Here is a 27,166-nt window from a genome sequence, read left to right as displayed (position 1 = left end):
AATCTTACATCCAATGGCTATTACAAGGATGAAAGTCCTTGAACTATGACATTCATTTTATACTTATTTCTAATTTGACAATGTTGCTATCAAATTACTAACACTCTTCTCCTTCTTATATTCCCATTTGAGGTTCTCTATATCTTGGCATTTCTCTGCAGTCACTCTGTCAAGATCCTCCTGGGCTTTCTTCTGGGCCACCTCCACATCTCCCTTCAACTTCTCATTGAATTCCATCAAGGTTATCTTCTCCTGTTGCAGTTGCATCAATTTTGTGTTTAGGTCGCTCAGCTCCATTATTTTTCCATCTATCTCCTGAAGTTTACTCTGGAGAGAGAGAGAGAGAGAGAGAGAGAGAGAGAGAGAGAGAGAGAGAGAGAGAGAGAGAGAGAGAGAGAGAGAGAGAATATATGTATATATATATATATATATATATATATATATATATATATATATATATATATATATATATATTTCAAATCACAAAAATAAGTAAACAGGTGAATAAAAACAACATTATTCTCTTTGACGAAACTAAATTTTCCAAGTTGCATTAGTCTATGAAAAACACTTAACTCTTGAAATTTGTATTAGTCTCTGTAAGAAAACTTTTATCTTGGAATATCTGCTTTTGTCTGTAAGAAAATTTGAACACAGAAACGTATGTCACTAAGTGGAAACAATGAGTGTTGAAACTTGCACCAACCTTTAGATGCTGATTTTGAGAGGAAAGAGAGTCCATCTCTTCTTTGTGCACATTTTGAAGTTCGTCTAACTTTTGTTGTTGTTTCTGCTTCTCTTCCTCTATATGAGCTTTCATCTCCTCCATGAGGCCATGTCGACTCTCTGCAAGCTGTGGTAATGGTGCTCATTAGGGGAACCATTTCAAATTTTATTTTGCCACTGGCACCTCAGTTGCATACATTTATATATACAGGCAACCCCCGTTTAACGAAGGTTCACACAACGAAATTTCGCTACAACGAAGGTTTCATTTTACTACCATCTGCTCGTTTAACGAACACCAAACTCACTTTAACGAAGTTTTATCCAGGTAATTTTTTCCAAATTTGAAAGCCCCACTGTATCATGCAAGCTGACAGGCTTTTGAATACATCAGGAGCTGCTGGTATTAAGGCCTGCCTCAGGAGAAATCATGAGACACCTGTAGAATAAAGATCAAGATCAAGGCTCTCGTGGACAACACAGGGGCTGCCGATACAAAGGCCTGACTCAGAAGAAATTCTGCGTCACCTGTAGCATCAAGATCAAGATCAAGATCACGTGCACCACTCATGTATTTTGTCGCCAACCCTTTTCAGCCTGTACACAGAGGAGTTAGCAGCAAGAATGAGAAGGATGAATGCAGGAGTGAGTGTGGGGAATGATAAGATAGGTGTGCTTCTTTATGCAGATGATGTAGTGGTTATGAGTGAGTCAGCAGAGGAGCTGCAAAGTCTGCTGGATGTGGTTGATGGGTATGGAAGAGATTTTGGAGTTAGGTTTAGTACGTGAGAAGAGTAAGGTGATGATTGTGAATAGGTCAGAGGATGAATGTAATGCAGCATGGAGGTTGGGAGAGAATGAGTTGAAGCAGGCACAAGAATACAAGTACTTAGGGATGTAGATGAGTCCGAATGGGTATAAAAAGTCAAAGAATGAAAAAATAAGCTTGGTGAACCAGTGGGTGGGCCATTTAGGAAGCGCGGCAAGGATGAGAGCAAGTAAGTATGACGTGCTGAGAGAAGTGTGGAAGAGTGTGGCTGGCCCCAGTATAATGTATGGTATGGATGTGATTGCATGGAACGAGAGTGAAATTGACAAGTTAGAAGTGGGGCAGTGTAGAGTAGCTAGGCTGGCACTGAATGCACCGAGGTACACGGCAGTAGAAGCCTTAAGAGGGATATGGGATGGAGCTCTTTAGGAAAGACTTATAAAAGCGACACTTAGGTACAAGATTAGGCTTGAGAGAATGGATGATGCAAGAATAGCAAGGAAGGTGTATCTGTGGAGTGAAAGTGGAAGCAAATGGAGGAAAAGGTGTATGAGAATGACAGAGAGGAATGGTCTACAGGTTGGGTGGGCAGTGAGAATGGCTGGGGTGAATCAGAATGAGCTGGAATGGGTCGTGACAAGAGGAGGCAGAGTGGGAACAGAATGGGATGCGAGGAAGTGGAAGAGTGAGATAGACAGAGATGTGAAGAGTATGGGACTGAATGAGTGGAGGAATGGGATGGAACGAAAGACTACTCTGGAATGGTACAAGGTGAAAGAGGCCCCGATGTATGAGAGGTGGTATGATGGAAGCCTGGGTGGTGATCTTCTCTTCAAAGCTAAGGCACAGTGTATGGATGTGAATGCAAGGAGTTACAGGTGGTCTGAGTCCCGCAGCAAAATGTGCCAGATGTGTGACTCGGGAGAGAACGAGACGGTGGAGCATGTGAAGTATGCCAGAGACAGGTATGAGATGATGCAAGTGGTGTTGACTGAGTTAGGGCATAATAGGAACGAAAGAGTGGAAAAGACGGGAGGGAGTGGATGGTGGTGCTGCTGGGACTGAGTAGAGAAACGAATGAAAGGATGATTGAGGCGGTGAAGGAGTTTCTGGAGAGAATGTGGCGTGCCAGATGTACAGACAGTTAGAGAAAAGGACCGTTTCCTTTTTCTTCTTTTTTTTTTTTTTTCCTTTTTTTTTCTGTGTGCCTTTTTTTTTGTCGTCTACAGGAGCTGCTGATCCAAAGGCCCGGCTCAGGAGTGATCCCGAGTCGCCTGTAGTATCAAGATCAAGATCAAGATCTTCCCAGTCAAAACATAACAGCGTCACCAGCAGCTCATCTTCCCTAGTTCAACTTACCACCAAAACGCCCTGCAATGTGGCCTAACGTTCCTAAGAAGACCAGGAAGTGTCTTACTCTCGAAGTGAAGCTGGGTATTATTCACAGACACGAGAGAGGCCAGAAAACTAATAGCATTGCTTGCCACCATCTACTGTCTACTATTTTCAAGTCAGCAGACTCTATTAAGAAGGCTGGTGAGACCATATCTTCCTTGCAAGCTAAAAGAACCACCTGAACTTTTCACAGGTTGTCGGTTAGTGTCTTTCCTGTTTCACTCTCCCTCCCTTCATAAATTTAATGACTTAAATTAAACTACCTAAATGTTTAACTTCATAATTTTTACTTTCATTAAATATACATACATTAGTGTACATTATAATGACTTAAATTAAACTACCTAAATGTTTAACTTCATAATTTTTACTTTCATTAAACCTTTTACTGTACTATGATGCATTCTCACTTTGCTTACTCTCAATGGAAGTTCAAATCAGGGGTTAAACTTGTTATAATCGGTTAGCTTGGGAGGTGGATGGAAGTTTCGGTAGATGGGGTTGCTTGGGAATGGGGTTGCTTGGGCGGTGAGTGGTTTGAAGAAAGATGAGATGACTGTCTGTTTTGCCATCCTTTTCTTTGCCTCAAATAGGAAGTCCATTTTTCCAGGAACGTAACCCCTTCATTATGGTGCGCCGCTGGTAATAGGCCTTGAAAGTAGCGATGACTCCTTGGTCCATCGGCTGGATGAGGGCAGTTGTGTTTGGGGCATAAACATGACCTCAATATTATCTGCCCAGTCATTCATGCTCTCTGGGTGGCTGGGGCGTTGTCACACAGCAAGAGAAATCTGTTAGCAATGTTGTTTTGGGCAGCATATTCTTTTAGGAATTTGGAGAGGTATCCTGTCACGTAACTTTGCATGATAACAGTCGTCATCCACCCTTTTGTTTGCCTTCCATACTACGGGCAAATATTCCTTAATATAGCCAGACAGAGCTCTTGGGTTTTGGGAATGGTAAATAAGGCATGGTTTAAGCTTAAGATCACCAGCGGCATTCCCCCCCACCAATAATGTTAACCTGTCTTTAGATGCCTTGAATCCTGGTGCCGACTTCTCCTCCTTTGCTATAAACGTTCTCGATGACATCTTCTTCCAATACAGGCCTGTCTCGTCAAAGTTTAGAACCTGCTTGGCTGAATAACCTCCTTCCTCGATGCGCTCTTTAAGCAAAGGCTTGAAGGCGTTTGCAGCGGGTTGATCCGAACTCGCTGCCTCCCCACTAACCTTGAGGTTGTGTAGACTCCACGATGTTTGAAACGTTCAAACCACCCCTTACTGGCCTTGAAGGACACTGTCTCGCCTATGTTGAATTCTGGTTTCAGGTCCTCCCACAGGCTCAGTGCCTTAGTAGTAACGAGTTGGGTAGAAAGAGGCATGCGGCGACTTGGTTGGCCTGCTGCTTCACTTGTACTTTTTCTGGAGAACTGTTGATATATATATATATACCCTCATATATATATATATATATATATATATATATAGTTTAGCGAGCGTATATATATATATATATATATATATATATATCCGACGTTGAAAAACAGGGCATCTATAGCGTTAACCGAGGGACACCTGTATATATATATATATATATATATATATATACGTTGAAAAACAGGGCATCTATAGCGTACACGGTACATGAGAGAGAAGACCCACAAAAGGGGCCGCCGTGGTACAGTGGAACCATGGGTTCGAATCCTGTCCACGGTCTGAGTGTAGGTTGGGCTTCCTCACTCAGGGCAACGGTTTCCTAGCGGGTGGGCTTTAAGATAGGAGGTACCCTAAAAAGTATCCCCTTTAGCCCATAAATTCCCGTGAAAAGTCCACATGGTATAAAAAAAAAAAAAAAAAGGACGGTTATCTTCATTATAACCACTTCACAACGTTTCGGGAAAGTACATATCCCATCTTCAGGTACAAAAGGTTTTACAGTGCCCTTTTGTACCTGAAGATGGGATATGTACTTTCCCAAAACGTTGTGAAGTGGATATAATGATATATATATATATAATATATATATATATATATATATATATATATATATATATATATATATATATATATATATATATATATATATATATATATATATATATATATATATATATATATATATATATATATATATATATATATATATATATATATATATATATATATATATATATATATATATATATATATATATATATATATATATATATATATATATATATATATATATATATATATATATATATATATATATATATATATTTCATTAAAGGTGATAGCCAATTCGGCATTAATGATTTTCTTTAAGGTGGAAATTCGATGACTCGATATCAATATCGGTTTTTTGGCTCTCCCATTCCTATTTTTTTACTGAATTCAATAATATTTATACACAAGGTGTACGTTTATGGTGTACATCTTCAGTGTTAATTTGGTACAGAAATGTGGCATAGTTTTTTTTCAATAAATATTTTTTCGGCGATAAGAAAATAATTCAAAATACCATTATAAAATCAAAACTAATAACAGTGTGGCAATTTCCTCTTAACCACATATAATATACATAACAACAAATAAATGTCAGCATCGGCATACACATAACCTATGTTATAAAAATTTCATTACACGCCAAATTGTTACCTTTTTTTCATAAAAAAATTTGAGTTTATAAGCCTGTTGTAAATTTATTTGAGTGAGTTCATGCATTATCATGCTGGCATTTGTTAAGATGAGGTTGTTGATCATTTTGCTGCAAAAGTTTTGAAATTGACCAATTACTGAAAAAGTTATTCAACAATATATGCTGAAAACTGAAAGTCGAGAAAAACGCATTTTTCTGTGAACATCTTCAAAACCCCCACATAACTCACTCCAATATGTACCAAACTCAGATATGTACTTACATAATCCCTTGACAACTGTTTGGAGGCTGGTAGTGGCTGTTTAGATAGTTTCAGGCCATGTTACATCATGGGAATGTCGTCTATATAGCCTCTCTGAATGGTGAGCTCTCACTTGCCTGTCAGCCTTACAGGCTCCTGGTCCCGTTATTATCATATTAGAATATATAACATATCACTGATAGGTTCTGAATGGTGAACAACACTGTCACATTTGTCACACCGAAGATTTATAGTACAATCAAACAAATAACTTGTCACTTTTGCGGTGATTCCGTTGCCACATTCACATTTCACCAAATTGAAAATTGTTTGCAGTCTTTGTAATGATATCACTAACAAGGCACTATCCTCACTAGTTTGGTGAACTTCACTCTCCTCTGGTGGCAGGAGACTATGCCTGTAGCTTGCAGCAGACACGTGAGGGTCGGGAGTGGCAGGGGTGGTGGCGGCGGAGGTGGAAGCCTCGCCAGTACTACCACCACGTGTCTCAGGCTCCTCACTTTCTTCTCTTTTCCACCTTTTCAAGGCTTTCTGGCGGGCTGTTTCAACCTGAGTCTTTCTTTTACCACTTACACGTGGCATTGTCACAATTTGGGGACTCAACACGTGTAAAGTACGATCAACAGGTAGGCTGCAGGCACGCACACTTCCTAAGGCTGTATCAATTAGTACTGAGGATTTAGCATCTTCCTCACCCTCACTCAGGCTCACTGCCTGATCCTAAACTGTCGTACAAGTACATCACGCAAAAAAAAAAAAAATAAAACAGCTCAAAAAAGGAAATAAATACAAGCAAAACAAAAACTAGAAGAAAAAGGGGCGTGTGCGCGCTTGGGTATTTAAAGGGCCGGCCCTTTAAACCCGCCATTACCAGGTAAGCAGTGCGTTATGCGCCTGGCAACTTCGGCCATAGCTTCCCTCTCCAGAGACGAACCCAAGTACCAAGTTTCCAATTTTTCAATTTTTTTGACCAAATTAACGAATTTCCCCCTTAAGGTATATTCTCTACACCTTAAGAGTGTCTTATTCTTTTCTCAAGTGTTGTGATGGCTTCGCCATAGGTAGCCATGTCTGCTAGATCCAGATTTAGGGTCTCTTAACCCTTCCTCAGTAGCAGATGAGTTGGTGTTTTCTCTGCCATGTCTAGAGTGGAAGTGACTCGGTGTGTGGGTGTGTTCCTCTTATACCAGCCTGTCAGCTTTAGTGGCGGCAAGGCGCAGGCTACGGCGTCGCTGATTTGCTGGTTTGCTTGGCGCGTTGTCTCCTGGTGCAGCCACACGGCTGGGTTGCCTTGATCTTCTCATGCTCGGCAATGCTTGTTGGTTTACTGCTTGCATGTTCAACCTCGGGTTCTTTTCTTTTATGTGGAGGGCTTCTAGGATGGATACAGTATTTTACGGCTTACAAGAAGCACTTTTTTTCCTAAAAAATACCCTGAAAAATACTAGTGCATCTTCTAAGATGAATGTTGTATTGCAAGGCAGCATCCAACCTCAAGTGAGCTTGGACACTTGACAGATAGCAACCTGGATTTGTATGTTGAGTTATCACATTATGATGTTAGCTTAAGTACCATTTAATTTAGCCTTTTATATTATGTAAACTCAGTACTTAGGTGTTACAAGTATTTACAATACCATAATCCTTCCTGCAGCCTACTCAGTGTGTGGAGAAAACGGGCCACTCCTCGTCTCATTGCAACACACACATACATGCAACACGAACGCACACACATCATGCCAGGTGCCTTTATACCTTTATTAATAGAACATCCAAGTGGCTTACTCATTCAAGCAAGAGTCAAAACTCCACTTGTGAATTGTTTTCACATTGATAAATCCTATGAAGCACGACTGCAAAATAAAATAAATACAAACTGCAGCACTGACGCGTTCGGTTTCAGCGATTGGACAAGTGATTCCGTAATGTAAACAACAGGTCCAAAACATGCCGTCGCCCGCCACTAAAACAAGAAAAGATGGACTGTTTCACTGTATATATGTATTTACCTAAGGTGTTTTTATTTACAAAGTTGTAAATTTGTGGTGAATGTTCCAGCAAATTTGTAATGAGTGGTGAAACAATAGTGTCTTGCAGACTCCTTGCTTCTGATGTTTTTGTGTTCAGTGATCATGTATATGGTGAATGCACTCTTGTATGAGAATGAAGAAACACCAACTCATCAGCTACTGAAGAAGTGTCAAGAGACCTGAAATCTGGATCTAGTGACATGACTACCTATGGCGAAAGCCATCACACCCCTTGAGAAAAATATAAGACACTCTTAAGGTGTAGAGAAAATACCTTAAAGAAAATCATTAAAGCCGAATTGGCTATCATCTTTAATGAAATAAGCCTGAGAGAGAATCTCCTGCCCAAATATACTCTAAATATATATATATATATATATATATATATATATATATATATATATATATATATATATATATATATATATATATATATATATATATATATATATTATATATACCATTGAACACACAAATCAATGTGTACAAGAAATAGTTACTTTTGTCTGCTCCTGAAGTGATGTATTCAAAGCTGCTATTTCTTGATGTTGATTGCTTATTTTAATCTCAAATTCCTTGTTTTCCTTTTCAACTGTTTGTTTCTGATCCAGCATTTGGGCAATGTCTTTTGTTGCTGCATTAACTTTGTCTTGTAATGCTGGAAAGAAGCCAATAATGTAGCTCATATAACAATGAATCATCAAGGTTTGCCATAAATTATGTTCTGGTACTGGAATTTCCCTTCAGTGTATGTATAGATAACTAAACACAGCTGTCCTTGAGTGTATGTAAAGCTAAACACTACTGAATGTTCCTGACAGTCATTAATAAATCTATCCATCTATCTATCTGTATACCAGGCTAGCAATTCCACTCAAGGCAGTCCTGATAAAACACACACACACACACACACACACACACACACACACACACACTTGGTCTCTGATGGACAGTGATAATCTCATGAACCACCTTGCTACACTGAATTAACAAAATCTCATAATAAAATGTTTGATATTTAAGTGAAAGTAACAATACCTTGACATTCCTTTGCTTTGTGTAGTGTTGCATTCCTCGCTTCCAGCACTCCTTCCTCAGCACTCTGAAGTTTGTGTTCCAGCTGCTGCACTGAGTCAAGGGCTGCCTCATACTGTGCACACTTTTCAGCCAGATTAGAGCGGCATTCTGTCAATTTACTCTCTACATCTCCTAACGACTGTTTCAGTTCCTCTACATGTGTTCTGTTGGGGAACATTAACCGTTTCAGTACCATGTGTCTTCATATTTATTCTGCTTACTATCTGGTGATTTTATACAACTTCAGAAACTCATGTGAGGGAGGAAATAGTGAAGATTCCATTAATCTTCTGACTTCTTTAGACTCTTCCTAATATAAACTGACTTCTTTAGACTCTTCCTAATGTAAAATTGTCTAATCACACCCAAAACTTATGGTAAAAATGCACCCCAGTATTGAAAGGGTTAAGATTAAAGCTTCAGGCCACAAGAGGTAACTGACAATAATTATGCTCTACAATGATAAATTTAATAGCTGTGAGAAAATTTCCTAACCTTAGATAAGAGTATCTCTATATTCATTTTATCATTATCATTATTATCATTATACATTATTATTATTGGAGGAGGAGGTGAAAAGAAGCACAGGTGTAGGGAGGTGAGTTTATTCCCGACTAGTTCCGCTGATGCTTCTTCAGAGGAATTGAGGAAGCTCCGGCACGGCCAATGTTTTATAGGGCTAGTGAGGATGTGTAGTGTGCTGGGAGCTACACGCTGATTGGCTGGCTCGTGCACTGGGTCAGCCGCCTTCCTAGGCCTGCTGATTGGCTGGTTCATGAGCTGGTTCATCTGCCTCCCTTCACTCGGGCAATGCACATCGCTGCTCCTGGCGCCGCCCATACAATATTGCCCATCCTTTTGTTTATGTTATTGTTGGTAGCGATGTACATGGCTTTCCTTTTACTTATATTGAGGCCATCTTTTAGTACTTTTGCCTGGTTCCATCTTGGCAGGTGATCTGTCCTGTCAATGTGGTCCACCAGTGCGCTGGAAGCTTGGTGGTGTCTCACGTCAGCACGTCACCGAGCTGTGCATTGCCCCGGTGAAGGGAGGCAGATGAACCAGCTCACGAACCAGCCAATCAGCGGGCCTAGGAAGGCGGCTGACCCAGTGCGCGAACCAACCAATAAGCGTGTAGCTCCCAGCCCACTACACATCCTCGTCAGACATATAAAACATAGGCTGTGCTGGAACTCCCTGAATTCCCCTGAAGAAGCATCAGCGAAACTAGTCGGGAATAAACTCACCTCCCTACACCTGTGTTTCTCTTCACCTACTTCTCCAACTTGTCTGAATGTCTGAACATTACTATTATTATTGTCATATTCATATTATTATAATATTCATTACTGAGTTGCTACAAATTTTTCCTGCTTTTATGTGTCAATATGAAAACAATGAAAATAGAAAAGAGGAAGGATCATCTCCTCACCAACAAAAGAAAACTGTCTTTTCCACAAAACACTCCCATGTATGTTAGTGTGTGGCAGTATTTCCTCCAAGCACAAAGTTACACCTGTGTTACCTGTGCTGTGCTTCCATATCCTTCATTCTCCTCTCAGCTTCTTCAAGATGCTTTGCGTCTATCTTGTTTCTCTCTTCTGCTTCTGCATTATTTAACCTAAAGGAAAAAAATCAAGTTCAGTGAATTTATTACATTGTGTTTGTTTTTGTTGTTGATAAAATCAGACTTGACACAGAGGTAGACAAAGTATTCATTACTTATCCCGCAGTCAAAACTGTGATGAAAAATTCCAGGCTACACTTTTTATGACAAAATCTTATTTTGATACATGCCTCCAGATTCAGAGAGAGAGAGAGAGAGAGAGAGAGAGAGAGAGAGAGAGAGAGAGAGAGAGAGAGAGAGAGAGAGAGAGAGAGAGAGAGAGAGAGAGAGAGAGAGAGAGAGAGAGAGAGAGAGAGAGAGAGAGAGAGAGAGAGGGGGGGGACATAAAACATTACATGGCTCTCCTCCTCTCCTCTCCTGACATGCTAATACCCCCTAATGTCACCACCTTAGCATGCTCATCATTGTGCCTCTGCCAGAGGAGGTAGGGTCTGTTATGCTGATTTTCCTTGCAATGACTACTGCTTCTGTGTGTGAGAGATCCATCTTTGTATGCTGAGTGTATAACAAAGGTAGTAATGTCTGAAATAAAGATGTACATTCCTCATTCTTTCTCTCCACTTAAACTCTCTAAACCTTGGTTTAACACCTGTTTTCATGCTATACATGACATACAATGAATCAACTATAGATGCCATCTGTCTTCATTGCCCTTTCAAAAGGAGGTTTCAAAGCACTCATCCTGTAATTTTTAACTCCCCTTTCGACTCTGCCTTTTGTATCAGTGCAATTTTATTGCTCTTGGCTGGTACACATCCTACATGATTAAAAAATTATCATACTTCTTAGGATCAATTCAACAGAATGATTGACAAGATCTCAGACTATATTTTAGAGTAGCTTTGTTACCTTCAAGTTAAAGATTTTCATTTACAGAGGATAGTCTGACCTTTCATTAGCACTTGTTAGAGACTCCTCTAGCTTTGTCTTCTCAGAGGTGAGGCTGTCAGTGATCTCCTTTTCCCCTCTCAACTGTGTCTGTAGCTTTTCTATCTCACACTGTAGCTGACTGCATTTATCTTGTGACTGAAGATGTGTGTCTGAAAATCATATTGATGAAAATTAGACAAATCATTTGCCATCTCAGATCATAAGAACTTACATGAAAAAAAATATATAATAAATAAAGGTTTGAAAAATAAGGAAAGGTGTTAGAAGATGTCAGACCTACAAGTAACAATACCTGTATGAAACATATTAGCTTATTTCCATCCTTCATCTTAATCTACAAATTTGCTTAATTTTTCAAGCTCCCTAATAACACAGCACTAACAAACTCATTGCTAAGTCTATTCATCACACTGATTCTAATGCAAACTAAGTGGACAGGATAGTTAAGTTCTCAGTCAAATGACTGCAAAATAAATGTGTTGGGATTGGCGTCAGAACACCATACAGAGCTATTCACACAATCCCAGAAATTATTTTAAGTTACAGTGAATCACACAACCCCAACAATTATTTCAAGCTACAGTGAAAGACATTTAAGTTGGTGTCTTTAATTTACCTAAATTGAAAAGATAAAAAAACCCAACCAATTCAGTGGTCAATTTAAAAAGTGTAACCATTTCAATATTACATTACATACCATTAGTTCTCTCCAAGTCTGTTTCAAGGCCATCATCATCCTGTAGGGTAAGCTTCCTGAAGCTAACTCCTCCCCCTTTTCCTAAATTGATTTCACCTTCATCTCTGGAAACAAACGTGTATGAATATGTATCACATAAATGCATTAACATTTTTTCACTATTCAACTTGTAAATTTAATAGAATGTTTATGTCTGAGGTACTACAAGTCATCTACAGTTGCAAGCTTGTATGTATTATGTGGGTGACATATTTCAGTCTTCTTTCATGCTGTAGACCAAAGATTATCAAACTATTTTATAGTGTACTAATAATATATCTTAGACTGTTGTACACCACTTCAGCGTAGTAATGTATAATCACTGTAGTGTACACCTCTCCATCAAAATCATGTGGTGCACCTCTGCACTGGAAAGCACAATTCGAAAATCCTCTGTTCCTCTGCAGAGCATACACAAGTACTGTAGGTGTGTGGTGAATAAGAGAGATCCTTTATGATGGTTGATGAATTACCCATAAGTACTGACATACTGTCTGTTCAACTTGAACTGAAATTTCTATTAGGTAGAGCACAGGTTGGCAGAATAGCATATATATGTATCTAAGAATAACTCAAGTTTATTAGATACCAGCTAAACTATATATGTAATCACTTGCAATATCACCACTTTGAAATGCTACTCCTTACAGTATCCTGACATCCCTAAAATACTAAATTCACCATACAACAATACACTCACAGTGGTATTGAGTGAGTCTGCAGGACATTTGTCAGCTGAGATATTTGTAAATTCAGGGCTGACACTTTTTCTGAATGAGCTTTATTTTCTTTCTCTAAAAGTCCTTCTGCTTCAAACAGCTTCTTGTGCATGTCCTTTAGCTCTCCTCTCAGGCGGATCACCTGTGTGTTCAAAGAGATTTACAGACTAAACAAAACACACACACACACACACACACACACACACACACACACACACACACACACACACACACACACACACACACACACAGAGGGAGTGAACAGCTATATAAATGTTTTGCGGACGATGCAAAACTGTGCAGTCATAAAACAAAAAGAGGATTGTGAAATATTGCAGGAAGACTTAACAAGATCTGGAAATGGAGTAAAAAATGGGAGATGGAATTCAATGTGGACAAAAGCCATGTCATGGAGATGGGAAAAAGTGAAAGATGACCAGTGGGAATCCATAAGATGGGAGATGGAGTAGAACTAGAAAAAGTAAAAAAGGAAAAGGACTTGGGAGTGACGATGGAAGAAAACAATCAACTGGTAAGCCATATTGATAGAATTTTCAGAGACATATAATTTGCTTAGGAATATTGGATTAACATTTCACTATACGGACAAAGAAATGATGAAGAAATTGATAAGTACTAAAATAAGACCTAGATTGAAATATACAGGAGTTGTGTGGACCCCCCATAAAAAGAAACACATAAGGAAATTGGAGAGACTACAAAAAATGGCTACAAGAATGGTTCCAGAATTTAAATGGATGACATATGAGGAGAGACTAAAAGCTATGGATCTACCAACCCTGGAACAGAGGAGAGAGAGAGGGGATCTGATACAAGTTATAAATTGATTAATGGAATGGATCAAGTGGATAATGAGAAACTAATCCGGAGAGAAGAATATGACATTAGAAGCACAAGATCACATAATAAAAAACTGAGGAAGGGAAGATGTCTGAGAGATGTTAAAAAATATAGTCTCTCGCAAAGATGTATTGAGACTTGGAACAGTTTGAGTGAGGAAGTGGTGTCAGTAACGAGTGTGCATAGTTTTAAAGAGAAATTGGATAAGTGTAGACATGGAGACAGGGCCACACGAGCATAAAGCCCAGGCCCTGTAAAACTACAACTAGGTAAATACAACTAGGTAAATACACACACATATATATATATATATATATATATATATATATATATATATATATATATATATATATATATATATATATATATATATATATATATATGTGTGTATGTGTGTGTGTGTGTGTGTGTGTGTGTGTGTGTGTGTGTGTGTGTGTGTGTGTGTGTGTGTGTGTGTGTGTGTGTGTGTGTGTGTACATCCACACAAACAAGACATAATGTTTAAGAAGCAAATACACAAAAAGATAGATAGACAAAACCAAACAGACACATAGAAGGGTAGATAAACAGGTAGACAGAAAAATAAAAAATAAACTACTAGACAAACTGCGTGAATGAGTATAAATCTTATATACTCAGGTAAGCACTATAGTTAGAGGAAATTGAAAGGAAAATGCTGGGAAAACAAAACAAAAGTGAAGATGGTGTGTGGAAGATGTAAGAGGGATGAACATAAGAGAAGAGTGAGCCAAGACCACAAAAAGTTAGGGGACATTCATAAGCCATCCTGACATGTATGAAAAGATAAGACAATAAACAAAATGCTGATGATGATGATGGTGGAGATGATAATAGCGAATCTCTGGAAGGACTAAAACAATAAGGTTATAATTACTAGAATACCACCACAAAAAATATCAGCAAAATCATATCAAGAAATTAAAAGATAAAATAAAAACACACTAAAAATCATCTTTCCATTTTCCTTCCACTGGGCAGACAAATTGACACAGACAGTAAGACAGCATATTATATTTAATCTCTTCAGTACCATGACGCATTTTCATATTCATTCTGGTTGCCATTTGGCAATTTTATACAGCTTCACAAACTTATGTGGGGATTAAAATAGTGAAGACTCTGGCAATCTTCTGAACTCTATAGACCCTTCCTAATGCAAATAAAATTGTCTAATCACACCCAAAAATCAAGTAAAAATGTGTCTCCATACTGAAAGGGTTAAAAAGTCCTCTAAAGAACAACACCTGTGGCTGTGTTGTGTACCTCTTTGGAGTCATCTGTGGAGCCATAGTCACCCTCAGCCAGGCCACAGCTCTGGCTGCTGCACAGAACTTTCATTTGTCGTTCATACTGCTCATTCTCGCCAACAAGCTGAAGTAAATGGCCATTAGTCAAAATATACAAAAAAGAAAGTGATTGCCACACTCTCTGCAGAATACAAAAAATAAAGCAAAATAAAAATAGTCAATATACTTGTAGATATGTATGACTTTTGCTTAATTTAGTATTCATTAACTCCTTGATCTTGAAAAATAACCTTCCTGCATCACCATTATGATATAAATAAATCACCACTATATAAACAAGTAAATCAAGAAAAGAGCAAGTAAATCAAGAAAGGTTGCCTTGGACAGTTCCCGTAACAAAGTGTTGTTCTGGAGCCTGAAGTCTTCTTCTTGGTCCTTGAGCTTGTTGCGCAGGTATCCATTGTCCCTGATGAGCAGCTCCACCTCGCTGGCCTTCTTTGATGTTCTCACCAAAATCTGGTATCGACCATTTTCTTCCTCTAATGAATGAAGGCGAGATTTTGTTTCTGTTAATTCTGAGACAAAATCAAGCATTGGTTACCTTGATGATGCAGAATAAAATTCCAATTCCAATTTACATACTTTTTTTTTTCAAGATATTTTTTCTTGTCTATAATTGACAGTATGAGAAAGAGACATTTTGCCTAACCAAATAGTACAGTACCTTTTTTACATTTACGAAGAGTGTCTTCAAGGCCATAGTTCTTTTCTCTTAATTCTAGAAGTTGATTCTGAAAATACAGAAATTAAAAGTTACTTTCTTTTACATCTGACATTCATGGACTATAAGTATTAGTACATATTAATCTGAATGTAGTGGCATAGCAAGCCTCCACTCATGGCTGCAGCTGGCTGGGCCCTTCTGGGTTAATTGATGCCTCAGTATGAATTTCATTGGTAGTTAGGTAAACTCACAGTAAAGCATGCTCTACAGCAAGCACTCAAGTAATTTTGTTAGTTTAGGGATCAAATTGAGTCTGCCACTCATTGCAGCTCACCTGAACCTCCAATGTTTATACCATAGTAATTAACTGTCACCACCAATCTCCTCACTGCCAAACAATTAAGGCTATTTTAATACTGTGAGGGTGTCAGCGGAAGGCGATCATGACATAGTGGGCAGCACATTCAACCAGCAAGAGGAAGCTCCCGGGTTCAATCCCTGGGTGGCACCTGCCTTTCTTGACAAATCCTCTACTCTAACAGATAGAGATTGAGGAAAATGTGATCCAACTAATCATTCAACCAGGGACACTACCCACTAAATCCTCTTCAACCTAAAAAATTTAAGGACACGATTATTTCTAAAAACATATGGAACGACAAGATCTTCACAAGTGAACAAGTAAAAAAGAGGCATCTGGAAGGTTATTGTTTACCTCCACAAAAATACATCTAGTAATCTTTACTTTCCTAAAGTGAATGACATCCACACTTTAAAGTCACAAAATGGATCAAGAAATAGGTAGCTGCTGATGAAACCATTTCTGGCCATTTCCTCTCATTATTTGCTAAACTTCTTTTTCTTATTCATATTGTGGCCTGACGCATCAGCAGTGTAGCTTCCCAGACTGTGCTTGTTGCTGCCAAGCCCAGGAAGACCATCAGGTGGGAATGCTAAACAAGCATAACAGGTAAGGCCTCTCAGTTTAACACCAAGGAAGGAGCTGCTTGCCTGTCCCCGGGGCCAGTGCCTTCACTGAGTCACTAGGTAGTTCTAGGAATCAAAACTATTGCAATAGCCTTAGTCATCTCATTTCAAAACAGTGACTATTCATTGATGGGAAAAAATATGGTCTCTTAAATCATGATGTGCACAATCAAAGCATTGGTAGTGAAATTAATGAATCCATAACTTAACTTAACAGCTGCAGGAAAAATGGTTAAGTAATTTCAACAACAGAACTAAAACAAAAATTAAGGGATTAATTATAAATTGAAGTAATATCAATAAGATCTAGGAATATAGGTGGAAATTAGAATTTAATGTTAAAAATGCCATCTGATGGAAATGGGGAAAGGTAATAAAAGACCTACATGGGAATACAAAATGGGAGAAGAGGTTATAAAGAAAAGAGGGAAGAGAAGGACCTGGGAGTGATTATACAAGACACCTTGACTCCAGAAAGACACATATATGGATTATTTGCTTCAACATACAAGACACTAACAAATATCAAGATGGCATTTAACTACATGGACAAGAGTATGATGAAAAAGATCATAATCATTATGATAACATCTAGCTAGATTTGAATATGTAGCAGAGGTGTGGTCACCACACATGCAAAATTACATCGGGAAATTTAAAAAAAATCAAAAGGACAGATACAAAGATGATGTCAGAAATAAAGGACATTCCCTGTGAAGAAAGACTGAAGGAAATGGAACAACCAACTTTGAAAGATAGACAGAAGAGAGGAGATCTAATAATGATGTACTAGATAGTGAGTAGTATTGAAAAAAACCTGGTATCACTGATTGAAGACGGAGATAGACGAACAAGAGGACACTCTAAGATCATAAAAAGTCAATGTCTAAGAAACATCAAAAAGTTTAATTTTCCACATAAGACAGTGGACACCTGGAACAGCTCGAATGATGACACTGTAACAGCAGTATGCATAGATTTCAGGAAAAGTTGGATAAAATTTGATAGGAGACAGATCACTATGAGCACGCGTGCGTGTGCCCACACGTTATGGTTAATACAATGGACCAGTGGGTGGAGGAGTAAACAAGGTACAGGGGGGAAGAACCATCGTTGTTTGACCTAGTTTTTACAAAGAAACCAGAATTCCCTCCAATCATACAATACCTTAGTCCAATGGGGAAAAGTGATCATGTGACATTAGAGATGCAAATGCAGGAGGAAGATGAGATAAGTTACAGAGAGGATTATAAAGGAGAGAGATTAAATTATGCAAAAGTGGATTTTGAAAAATTAAGGATTTTTTTGCTGATATTGAGTGGAGTAATATTATGTGCAGAAAGACTGTACAAGAGAAATATGATATATTCTTACAGAAATACAATGAAGGAGTAAAAAGTTTGTTCCTGTTTATAGAGTTCAGAAAAAAAAAATACATGCTTGGTACAATGCTAGATGCATACAAGCAAAAAAGACAAAAGATAAAGCGTGGAAGAAACTCTTAAAGCCGGGAAATGACTATAACAGATGGCAGTACAAAGATGCTAGAAATTCATATATTAGAGTAGCTAAGGAGAGAAGAAAGAAATTTTGAGAAAGATATAGTGGATAAAAGCAAAGATGAACCTAAACTTTTCTACAAGTTTATAAACGGCAAAACAAAGAATAAGGAAACAATTGAAAAAGTAATTAAAGAAGGGAAGACATACCAAACAGAAAAGGAAATGTGTGAAATAATGAATGAGAGCTTCAAAATGGTATTCACTGCAGATGATGATTTCACAGAACCTAATAGGACATTAAATTGCCAAGGATTACAGGAGATTGCAGTGAACAAAGAGGATATTGGAAGATTACTGGAGAAGTTGGAAGTCAGTAAAGCAATGGGGCCAGATGGTGTATCAGGCTGGGTGTTGAAAGAATGTAAAGAACAATTACTGGATCCAATTTGGGAAATAATTAAAAGTTCAATAAATGAAAGGAAAGTTCCACTAGAGTGGAAGAGAGCTACCATAATACTAATATTTAAAGGAGGAAAGGCAACTGAACCACTAAACTACAGACCAGTGTCACTTACAAGTGTTGTAGGGAAATTATGTGAAATAATTATCAAAGAAAAATAGGTTAAATTTCTAGAAGAGGAGCAAGTCATATCGAACAGACAATTTGGTTTCAGGACAGGGCGGTTATGTGTATCAAACTTATTAAGTTTCTACTCAAGAGTTATTGCAGGACTTGAAAACAGAGATGGATGGGTAGACACAGTATACCTGGACAGTAGAAAGGTTTTTGATAAAGTCCCGCACAGAAGACTTCTTTGGAAACTAGAGAACATACGAGGACTGCGTGGAACCTTGCTCGAATGGACAGGAGATTATTTGAAAGATAGGGAAATGAGAACTTTGATCAGAGATACATACTCAATTTGGGGTAAAGTAACTAACGGAGTGCCACAAGGGTCAGTGTTAGCGCCCATTATGTTTTATATAAACAACATTCACATTGGGATAAACAGTTACCGTATATAAATTTATTCACTGATGATGCAAAGTTGCTAAGAGTTATCAAAACCAGAGAGGACTGTCTGCTGTTGCAGGAAGATTTAAACAAGATCTATGAATGGAGCAAGAAGTGGAAATTGGAGTTTAATGCCAAAAAATGCCACATAATTGAACTAGGAAAAAGTAAGAGAAGACCAGTATGGAACTATTTGATGGGAGAGGAACAAATAATGAAGACTAAGGAGGAAAAAGATCTTGGCATGACCATACAAGAAAATCTGAGCCCTGATTAACATATAAGCAAGATATTTGGACTATCATATAAAATGTTGACTAATATAAGAGTGGCATTTCATTACATGGATAAAGATATGATGAAAAAAATTATCACAAGCATGATACGCCCAAGGGTGGAATATGCAGCAGTGGTATGGTCTCCAAGCTCTAAAAAGGATATAAGAAAATTGGAGAGGATACAGAAGATTGCTACAAAGATGATGCCGGAATTAAAGGACCTCACATATGAAGAATGACTGAAGGAAATGGAACTGCCAACCTTATAAGATAGAAGAGAATGCAGGGACCCAATAATAATGTATAAGATAGTAAATGATAGTGAAAAGATAGACAAAGAAGACCTGGTGCTGTTGATGGAGGATGGAAGGACAAGAAGACATGAAATGAAGATCAAGATGAGGCAGTGTGTGAAGGATATTGGAAAATACAATTTTCCACACAGAACGGTGGAAAAATGGAATGCATTGGATAATGGAATTATCACAGCACATAGTGTGCATAACTTTAAAGAAAAACTAGATAAATGGAGATCTGGAGACAGGACACTATGAGCCCCGCTCGAACCCTGTACAATACAACTAGGTAAACACACACACACACACACACGCAAAACCTGGTGCTGGTGACAGAAGAAGCTGGAAGGACAAGAGGACATGTAAAGATCAGGAAGAGGCAGTGTGTGAAGGATATTGGAAAAAAGTTTTCCACATAGAACGGTTGGAAAGTGGAATGCATTAAATAATGAAGTTGTTGCAGCACATAATGTGCATAGCTTTAAAGAAAAATGAGAAGTGGAGATATGGAGACTAGACACTATGAGTCCCGCTCGAACCCAGTGCAATACAACTAGTAGATAAAACACACACACACACACACACACACAAAGAAGCTTGCAGCAACACTTATCTCGTAATGATGATGATGATGGTGATAATAATAATAATGGTAATAGTGATGGTTACCTGCAGTTTGGTGAAATCTTCAGGGTTGAGGTGAGCCATGACCGTCAGACAGTGACCAATGTTTATGTTTACGTTCGCTCAACTAGACATCTTCACCGCGGGACTTCAATCTTCATATCTCTCTCTCTCGGAGACACAAGTACATTATGGACTTTATTCTTCCTAGATATCAGCCTTTTATTATTCCGAGTTCTGACAAGAAACACATCATCACTTATGCAAATTTGTGTGTGTGTGTTAACATAGTAACACTGGGCCACTGGCTTAGTTTATGAAGGGAAGTGATGTAGGAACACCATATGAGTGAGGCGTGTGAAGGAACGAATGTGTGGTGTAACATGTTCCTTAGCTTTACGACGAATTAATAAAATTATAAACATATGAAAAACAATGAAAAAAGTAGTTACATATGTACAAATAAACATACCATTAAAGAGAATCGAATTAATAGAAACTAAATATTGATCTAATATCTGCTCGAGGGCAATGGTGAAAATAATTAATATAAAAAATAAAAAGTAACGAAAAAATAAAATCATTACCTAAGAGAAGAAATGGGCAAAAGAGATGTAAGAAAAATCAGGACAACTGCCATATAGTAGCCTTGCAAACAGTAGCATCAAGTACAACACTTCCCAGTAGGCTATGGCAGGTCATTCAAACAAGTGACTTCCCAATATCATGTTAAATATTTCTCACACATTTCAACAACAACAATATACACAAAACAAGTGGTCATGATATGATGTAACCAATGGTTTCTTCATTACAAGGCACCAACGCATTAGGTATATCATTATAATTTACACTTTTCAATATAAAACTCTTGCACACATTTGACATTTACAAAATTCAACATTAAACCTTCAATACCACAGATGCAAATACAAACATCATTGTAACTGATGCACATGTTACACTTAAACAATAAAACAATGTAAACTCCAATTTCCTGTTGTTGTTGTTGTCATAAGTAAACTCTTCCTTTACAGTATATCAATATCTGTTAGCAAAGTACACATGAAGATAAAAGGAATCTCAAGATGTTATACACAATTATCCCAAGAAGTGACATCACCAACTCTGACACATTTGTCAATAAAGTTAACATCAATATATGGACTTCAAAACTCAAAAGTTCCACAAAGACCACTTAGAACAAGAGATGTGATATATGGGGGTAGTTGTCTAATACTGATTTTTGTATGCAACATTTCATACAAAAAGACCTGATACCTTAGCATCACTTAGCCTAAGTCAATATTGCAAGCTATCTGTCAACAATTCTTAGATTAAAGCACATTTTCATTGCCATTAATGCAAGAGGCTCATCAATTCTGAGCTTTTTTAAAAACCTGTTGGCCTTCTCTCAAGACCTTCTCTATGACTGAAAACACAAATTACTAAACAGTTGCTTTTTTTATAAAGATTAGTGCTGCCAAACTACAAATCAAATACAATGCATCACTCGAGTTATTTCTTACTTTCCCATACTTCATTCCTTTCAGAATTCTACAGTAAAGAGTGTATAATTAGAAACACCCTTGTTTTTATCTTTCCTATCTCATAGGTTTAACTTCTCTGTCAAAACAGCCAAAAGACCATTTATATTGAAGGAAACTATCCAGTATCCAACATTCATTACTTTGAAAGAAACTAGATTGCATTTTGAAATGTCTTAAATTAATCTTCAAGCAAGGACAAGTGCCAAAGTGAAAGGGGGCAAAACATCCCATGTATGGTGGCAGTGCATCATAAATGTCAGATATCTAAGCTGAGTGCAGGCAGAGGAAAAAACAATCATATTTCTGTCTTGAGCACCTTTTTAATTAAGTGGCAATTCCAAGAGGAACTGAAGCATTGAAATAGTTACCACTGTAAGGCATATTAAGTACATGTACAACTGTGAAAGTAATAATACTGTTGTATCATAATGATACCTTTCTGTTTGTGCAATGAATAACACCACAATTTACCTAAAAGCCATTACATAATGCATTTTTGTTGGTTTGTTTTTGAGTTGGACAAATATTGCACTACTTCCTTACTTTAGGACCAACACTGAATAACCCAAAGCTCAGCCAGGGAAGGCAGTAGATGAACATTTGGGATAAGTGCCTGCACAAAAAGTGATCATGGCACTTCACATACTCCCAAATGAAACAAGGCTAGCCACTCTAAATAGCATAATAGTTATATTTTTCCTCACATAACATTTTCATGAAATAACAATACACCCATAATACCATTATTCATATTAGCAGACACTATGTAATACCCGCTTAGATTTTACTCGTGTTTTTAGTCTGTATGCAAGTTAGGCAACATGTCATGGAAAGCAGCTAAATATCACCAGTTGCTGAACCTGAACCTGATACAACTCCACATTCAAACCTGTCCATGGCTATCCACTGCTCAACATATCTCATTGTGCACTATCAAAGCAATAACTCAACACCAGTCTATTATCAAGAAATAATGTTTCTAAACATGAACAGTTTTCACAAACTTGCACTGACAGTTGCTATTTTGCTACTTATAGTGTCTAACAAATATAAAACCACTAGAAACAAAAGTTCATAAAATCAACAGCTCTTAAAAATAATGTAACATGCTGTGTACATCTGTGCATTGTTGTGTTCCTGTAAGACAGAAACTTTAGAAGATTAATAATAACTACTTAATTTAACATTAGCTGCTCAATACCTTTAATATCTTTATTGCCTCTGCCAATAGACTTTGGTTAATTAAAGATGTGTTTCTCAAGCAGCACACACACACACACACGAGACACGGTAGAGGAAGGACGCACTGGTGCCGTTCCGACAAGCAGCTGATCTTCACTGCATACCGGTTGTACAGTTTTTACAGTGGCCTGGGCAGGTAGTGTGGTCTCATTTTCCTTCATGTAATCAATTATTAAGGAATGATGAGCAAAAAAGAGATACTATCAAAATGCAGATGTGAAATTGGAGAAGGTAGGAAAGCTGATGATGACTATGATGATGTGGGTGAGCGTGTATTCGAAGGCTTCGATATGACGACTACTTCACTACTAAAAAGAGTGTCAAATATTGAATATAAACTAGATAAACTGATAAAAGGAGAATATGGAAATGAAAGAGAATGAAGAACAGGATAAAGAGTTTATAAAACTGAGAAGGGATAAAAAAAAAGTGGAAGAAAATGAAGCTAGGCTAAGAGCGAAAAACGAAGAACTAAAAAAGCAAGTAGCTAACTACAAGACATTGATGGAAGAAGGACTCGGTAAAGCCGAGAAAGAAAAAGAGAAGCTGAAAGATCTAGTAAACAAGGAAGAGGAAAGAGTACAGAACGTGATTAAAAAGAAGTACAAGCATGGAGAGTCCAAGATAAGAAAGATAAGGCTGATTTTCAGGAGGTGATTCAAGAACAACTTAAAGAAAAAGAAGAAAATATGACAAGCAAAATTATAGGAGTCCTCAAGACAAAAGAAAATTTAGTTAGAGAAATTGCAGAAAAAAAAGAAGAGTGTAGTCGTATTTGGAATAAAAGAAAAAATATAAAATATAGACCAAGAAGAGAAAAAGAAAAAATGAAATCAGTTAAAGACCTACTGAAGAATCTAAACAACAAAGACAGGCAGAACTTGGAAGATGAAATAGAAGAAATAAACAGAATGGGACCATATCAAGAAGGAAAAACGAGACCAATTAAAATACTACTAAAATCACAAGCAGCAACAGAAGAAATATTATATAGAACAACAAAACAGAGAAACGGAAGGCTGCAAGGATATCTATATAAAGAAAAATAGATATGAGGAAGAAAGGAAGAGATACAATGAACTGGCAGCAGCAGTAAGGGAAAAGAATAATGAAAGGTCAGAAGAGGAGAAGAAAGCATTTTTTTTTGGAAAATTCTAGGAGACAGGATAAGGAAATGGTATATAAACGAGAAGGAAGAGAAAAAAAGTGCAACAAGTTTAACTAAAAATCATAAAGGCAAAAGACTAAAAATGATGTATACGAACATAGACGGGGTTTTATCAAGTAAATTAGAATTAAGAGATTAATTACATAAGGAAAGAAAATCCAGATATTGTATGCGTGGTTGAAACAAAACTAAATAAGGCAATCAAAATAGACTTGGACAATAGGTATAATGTATGGAGAAGAGACAGAGTGGGTAAAGGAGGAGGAGGAGTCATGATTATGTTAAGGAAAGAGATAGTGATAAATGAAATGGAATGTGGGGAAGGAAAAGCAGAAATATTGTATATTAAGATGTATATTAATAAAAAAGAGTTAACAATCATTGTAACATATGTGCCATCAAAAACAAATTCATGGACCAATCAAGAATATAAAGACATGATAGATGACACAATAAGGAGTCTAACGAGAATCGTTAAAGAAAGGAGAAAAGTTATATTAGTAGGAGATTTCAACTGTAAAGAAGTGGACTGGGAAAATTATGAAAGTGGTATGGGGGAAGAAGCCTGGGGAGAAAGATTCTTGAACCTAATGATAGACAATATGATGGACCAGAGAGTAAAGGAATGCACAAGATTCAGAGGAAACAACGAGCCGGCGAGATTGGACCTAGTTTTTACAAGGGGTATACAAATGAATGACAATATAAGATATAAGTGCCCATTGGGAAAGAGTGACCATGCAATATTAGAAATAGATATAGAAGAGGGAAAGGAAGACAGAGACGATTCATACAAAGGAGTCCGATTCAATTACAGAAAGGCTGATATTGAGAATCTCAAGAACTATTTTAAAAATGTATACTGGGAGGAGATGGAAAACTCAGAGACAATGCAAGACAAATATAACTTATTTTTGGAAATATACAAAACAGGAGTCAGGGAATATGTCCCAAAATATAGACCTAAAGAAGAAGGAAAGAAAGATTGGTTTAATGCAAGGTGTGCCAAGGCAAAGGAGAAAAGAGATGGAACATGGAAAAGGTGGAGGAGAAATAGGAATCCAGCAAATAAGGAAAACTTCAAAGCAGCAAGAAATGAATATGTTAAGGTAAGGAAGGAAGAGGAAAAGAACTTCGAAAAACTCATTATCGAAAAATGTAAGGAGCAACCAAAATTGTTCTATAGATTCATAAATGGAAAAATTAGGCAAAAAGAAACAATAGAAAGGTTAAAAGGAGAGAACGGGATGGTGGAAGCCCCAAAAAGTATGGCAGAACTATTAAATAAAAAATTCCAGGAGGTCTTTACTAAGGAATCCAAATTCGAGAGGCCACAGAGTAATAGAGAGACAATCTATATGAAAGAGATTAAAGTAACCAAGCTTGAAATAAAAGTTAATGAAGGAACTGGATGAAGAGAAGACAATGGGACCGGATGAAGTCTCAGGCAGAATACTGAAAGAATGTAGGGAAGAACTAGCAAGTCCTATATACATCATAAAATGCTCAATAGAAAATGGAACAATGCCAATAGAATGGAAAAGAGCTGAGGTGGTTCCCATATATAAGAGCAGAAGGAAGGAAGAACCTTTAAATTACAGACTGGTATCACTAACTAGTGTAATATGCAAGATGTGTGAAAGAATAATAAAGAAACAATGGATCGAGTTCCTTGAAGACAACAAATTAATATCAAATAGCCAATTTGGTTTTAGAAAAGGACAGTCTTGTGTAACTAATTTATTGAGTTTCTATTCTAGAATAGTTGATAGAGTACAAGAGAGAGAGGGATGGGTTGACTGCATTTATTTGGATTTAAAAAAGGCGTTTGACAAAGTGCCACATGCAAGATTACTGTGGAAGTTAGAGGAGAAGGGTGGCTTAAAAGGAAGCACATTGAGATGGATAGAAAATTATTTGAGGGGGAAAAAATAAGGACGGTAGTTAAAGATATGAAGTCCAAGTGGAGAGCAGTAGAAAGCGGAGTGCCACAGGGGTCAGTATTGGCACCAATACTTTTCCTCATTTATATTAACGACATGCCAGAAGGAGTGAACAGCTACATAAATTTGTTTTGGATGATACGAAACTGTGCAGAGTTATAAAGCAAAAGGAGGATTGTGAAATACTGCAAGAAGACCTAAATAAGATCTGGGAATGGAGTAAGAAGTGGGAAATGGAATTCAATGTGAACAAAAGCCATGTCATGGAAATGGGAAAGAGTGAAAGACGACCTGTGGGAATCTATAAGATGGGAGATGGAGTAGAACTGGAGAAAGTAAAAAATGAAAAGGACTTAGGAGTAACGATGGAAGAAAACAATCAACCAGTAAGCCATATTGATAGAATTTTTAGAGAAACATATAATTTGCTAAGGAATATTGGAGTAGCATTTCACTACATGGACAAAGAAATGATGAAGAAATTGATAAATGATGAAGAAATTGATAAGTACTACAATAAGACCCAGATTGGAATATGCAGGAGTAGTGTGGACCCCTCATAAAAAGAAACACATAAGGAAATTGGAGAGGCTACAAAAAATAGCTACAAGAATGGTTCCAGAATTTGAAGGGATGACATAAGAGGAGAGACTAAAGGCTATGGATCTACCAACCCTGGAACAAAGAAGGGAGAGAGGAGACCTGATACAAGTTTATAAATTGATCAACAGAATGGACCAAGTGGATAATGAGAAACTGATCCTGAGAGAAGAATATGACATCCGAAGCACAAGATCGCATAGTAAAAAGCTGAGATAAGGAAGATGTCTGAGAGA

General features: G+C 37.5%; 1 protein-coding gene across 2 annotated transcripts in view; it reads right to left on the bottom strand.

Moving 5' to 3' along the window:
- Positions 1-21,101, bottom strand: part of LOC123514801 (GRIP1-associated protein 1-like) — a 29,500-nt gene extending 8,399 nt beyond the window's left edge. The window contains exons 1-12 of one of the 2 annotated variants that reach the window (XM_045272987.1): positions 20,473-21,101; positions 15,726-15,792; positions 15,380-15,576; positions 15,018-15,125; positions 12,854-13,014; positions 12,115-12,218; positions 11,416-11,566; positions 10,425-10,520; positions 8,861-9,063; positions 8,323-8,480; positions 707-853; positions 103-327 (exon numbers count right to left, since the gene is read on the bottom strand). In XM_045272987.1, coding sequence (XP_045128922.1) covers positions 103-327; positions 707-853; positions 8,323-8,480; positions 8,861-9,063; positions 10,425-10,520; positions 11,416-11,566; positions 12,115-12,218; positions 12,854-13,014; positions 15,018-15,125; positions 15,380-15,576; positions 15,726-15,792; positions 20,473-20,511 — 1,656 coding nt within the window. In that variant the 5' untranslated portion in view covers positions 20,512-21,101. The remainder of the gene's footprint in view (positions 1-102; positions 328-706; positions 854-8,322; positions 8,481-8,860; positions 9,064-10,424; positions 10,521-11,415; positions 11,567-12,114; positions 12,219-12,853; positions 13,015-15,017; positions 15,126-15,379; positions 15,577-15,725; positions 15,793-20,472) is intronic. The other variant, XM_045272988.1, reaches the window with a different exon arrangement.
- Between the last annotated feature and the right edge of the window lie 6,065 nt (positions 21,102-27,166).

The sequence above is a fragment of the Portunus trituberculatus genome, chromosome 38, assembly GCF_017591435.1.
Source record: "Portunus trituberculatus isolate SZX2019 chromosome 38, ASM1759143v1, whole genome shotgun sequence".
In the NCBI taxonomy this organism is placed as follows: domain Eukaryota; kingdom Metazoa; phylum Arthropoda; class Malacostraca; order Decapoda; family Portunidae; genus Portunus; species Portunus trituberculatus.
Note: the sequence above shows the minus strand (reverse complement) of the source record. Positions and strands in the feature narration are given on the sequence as shown.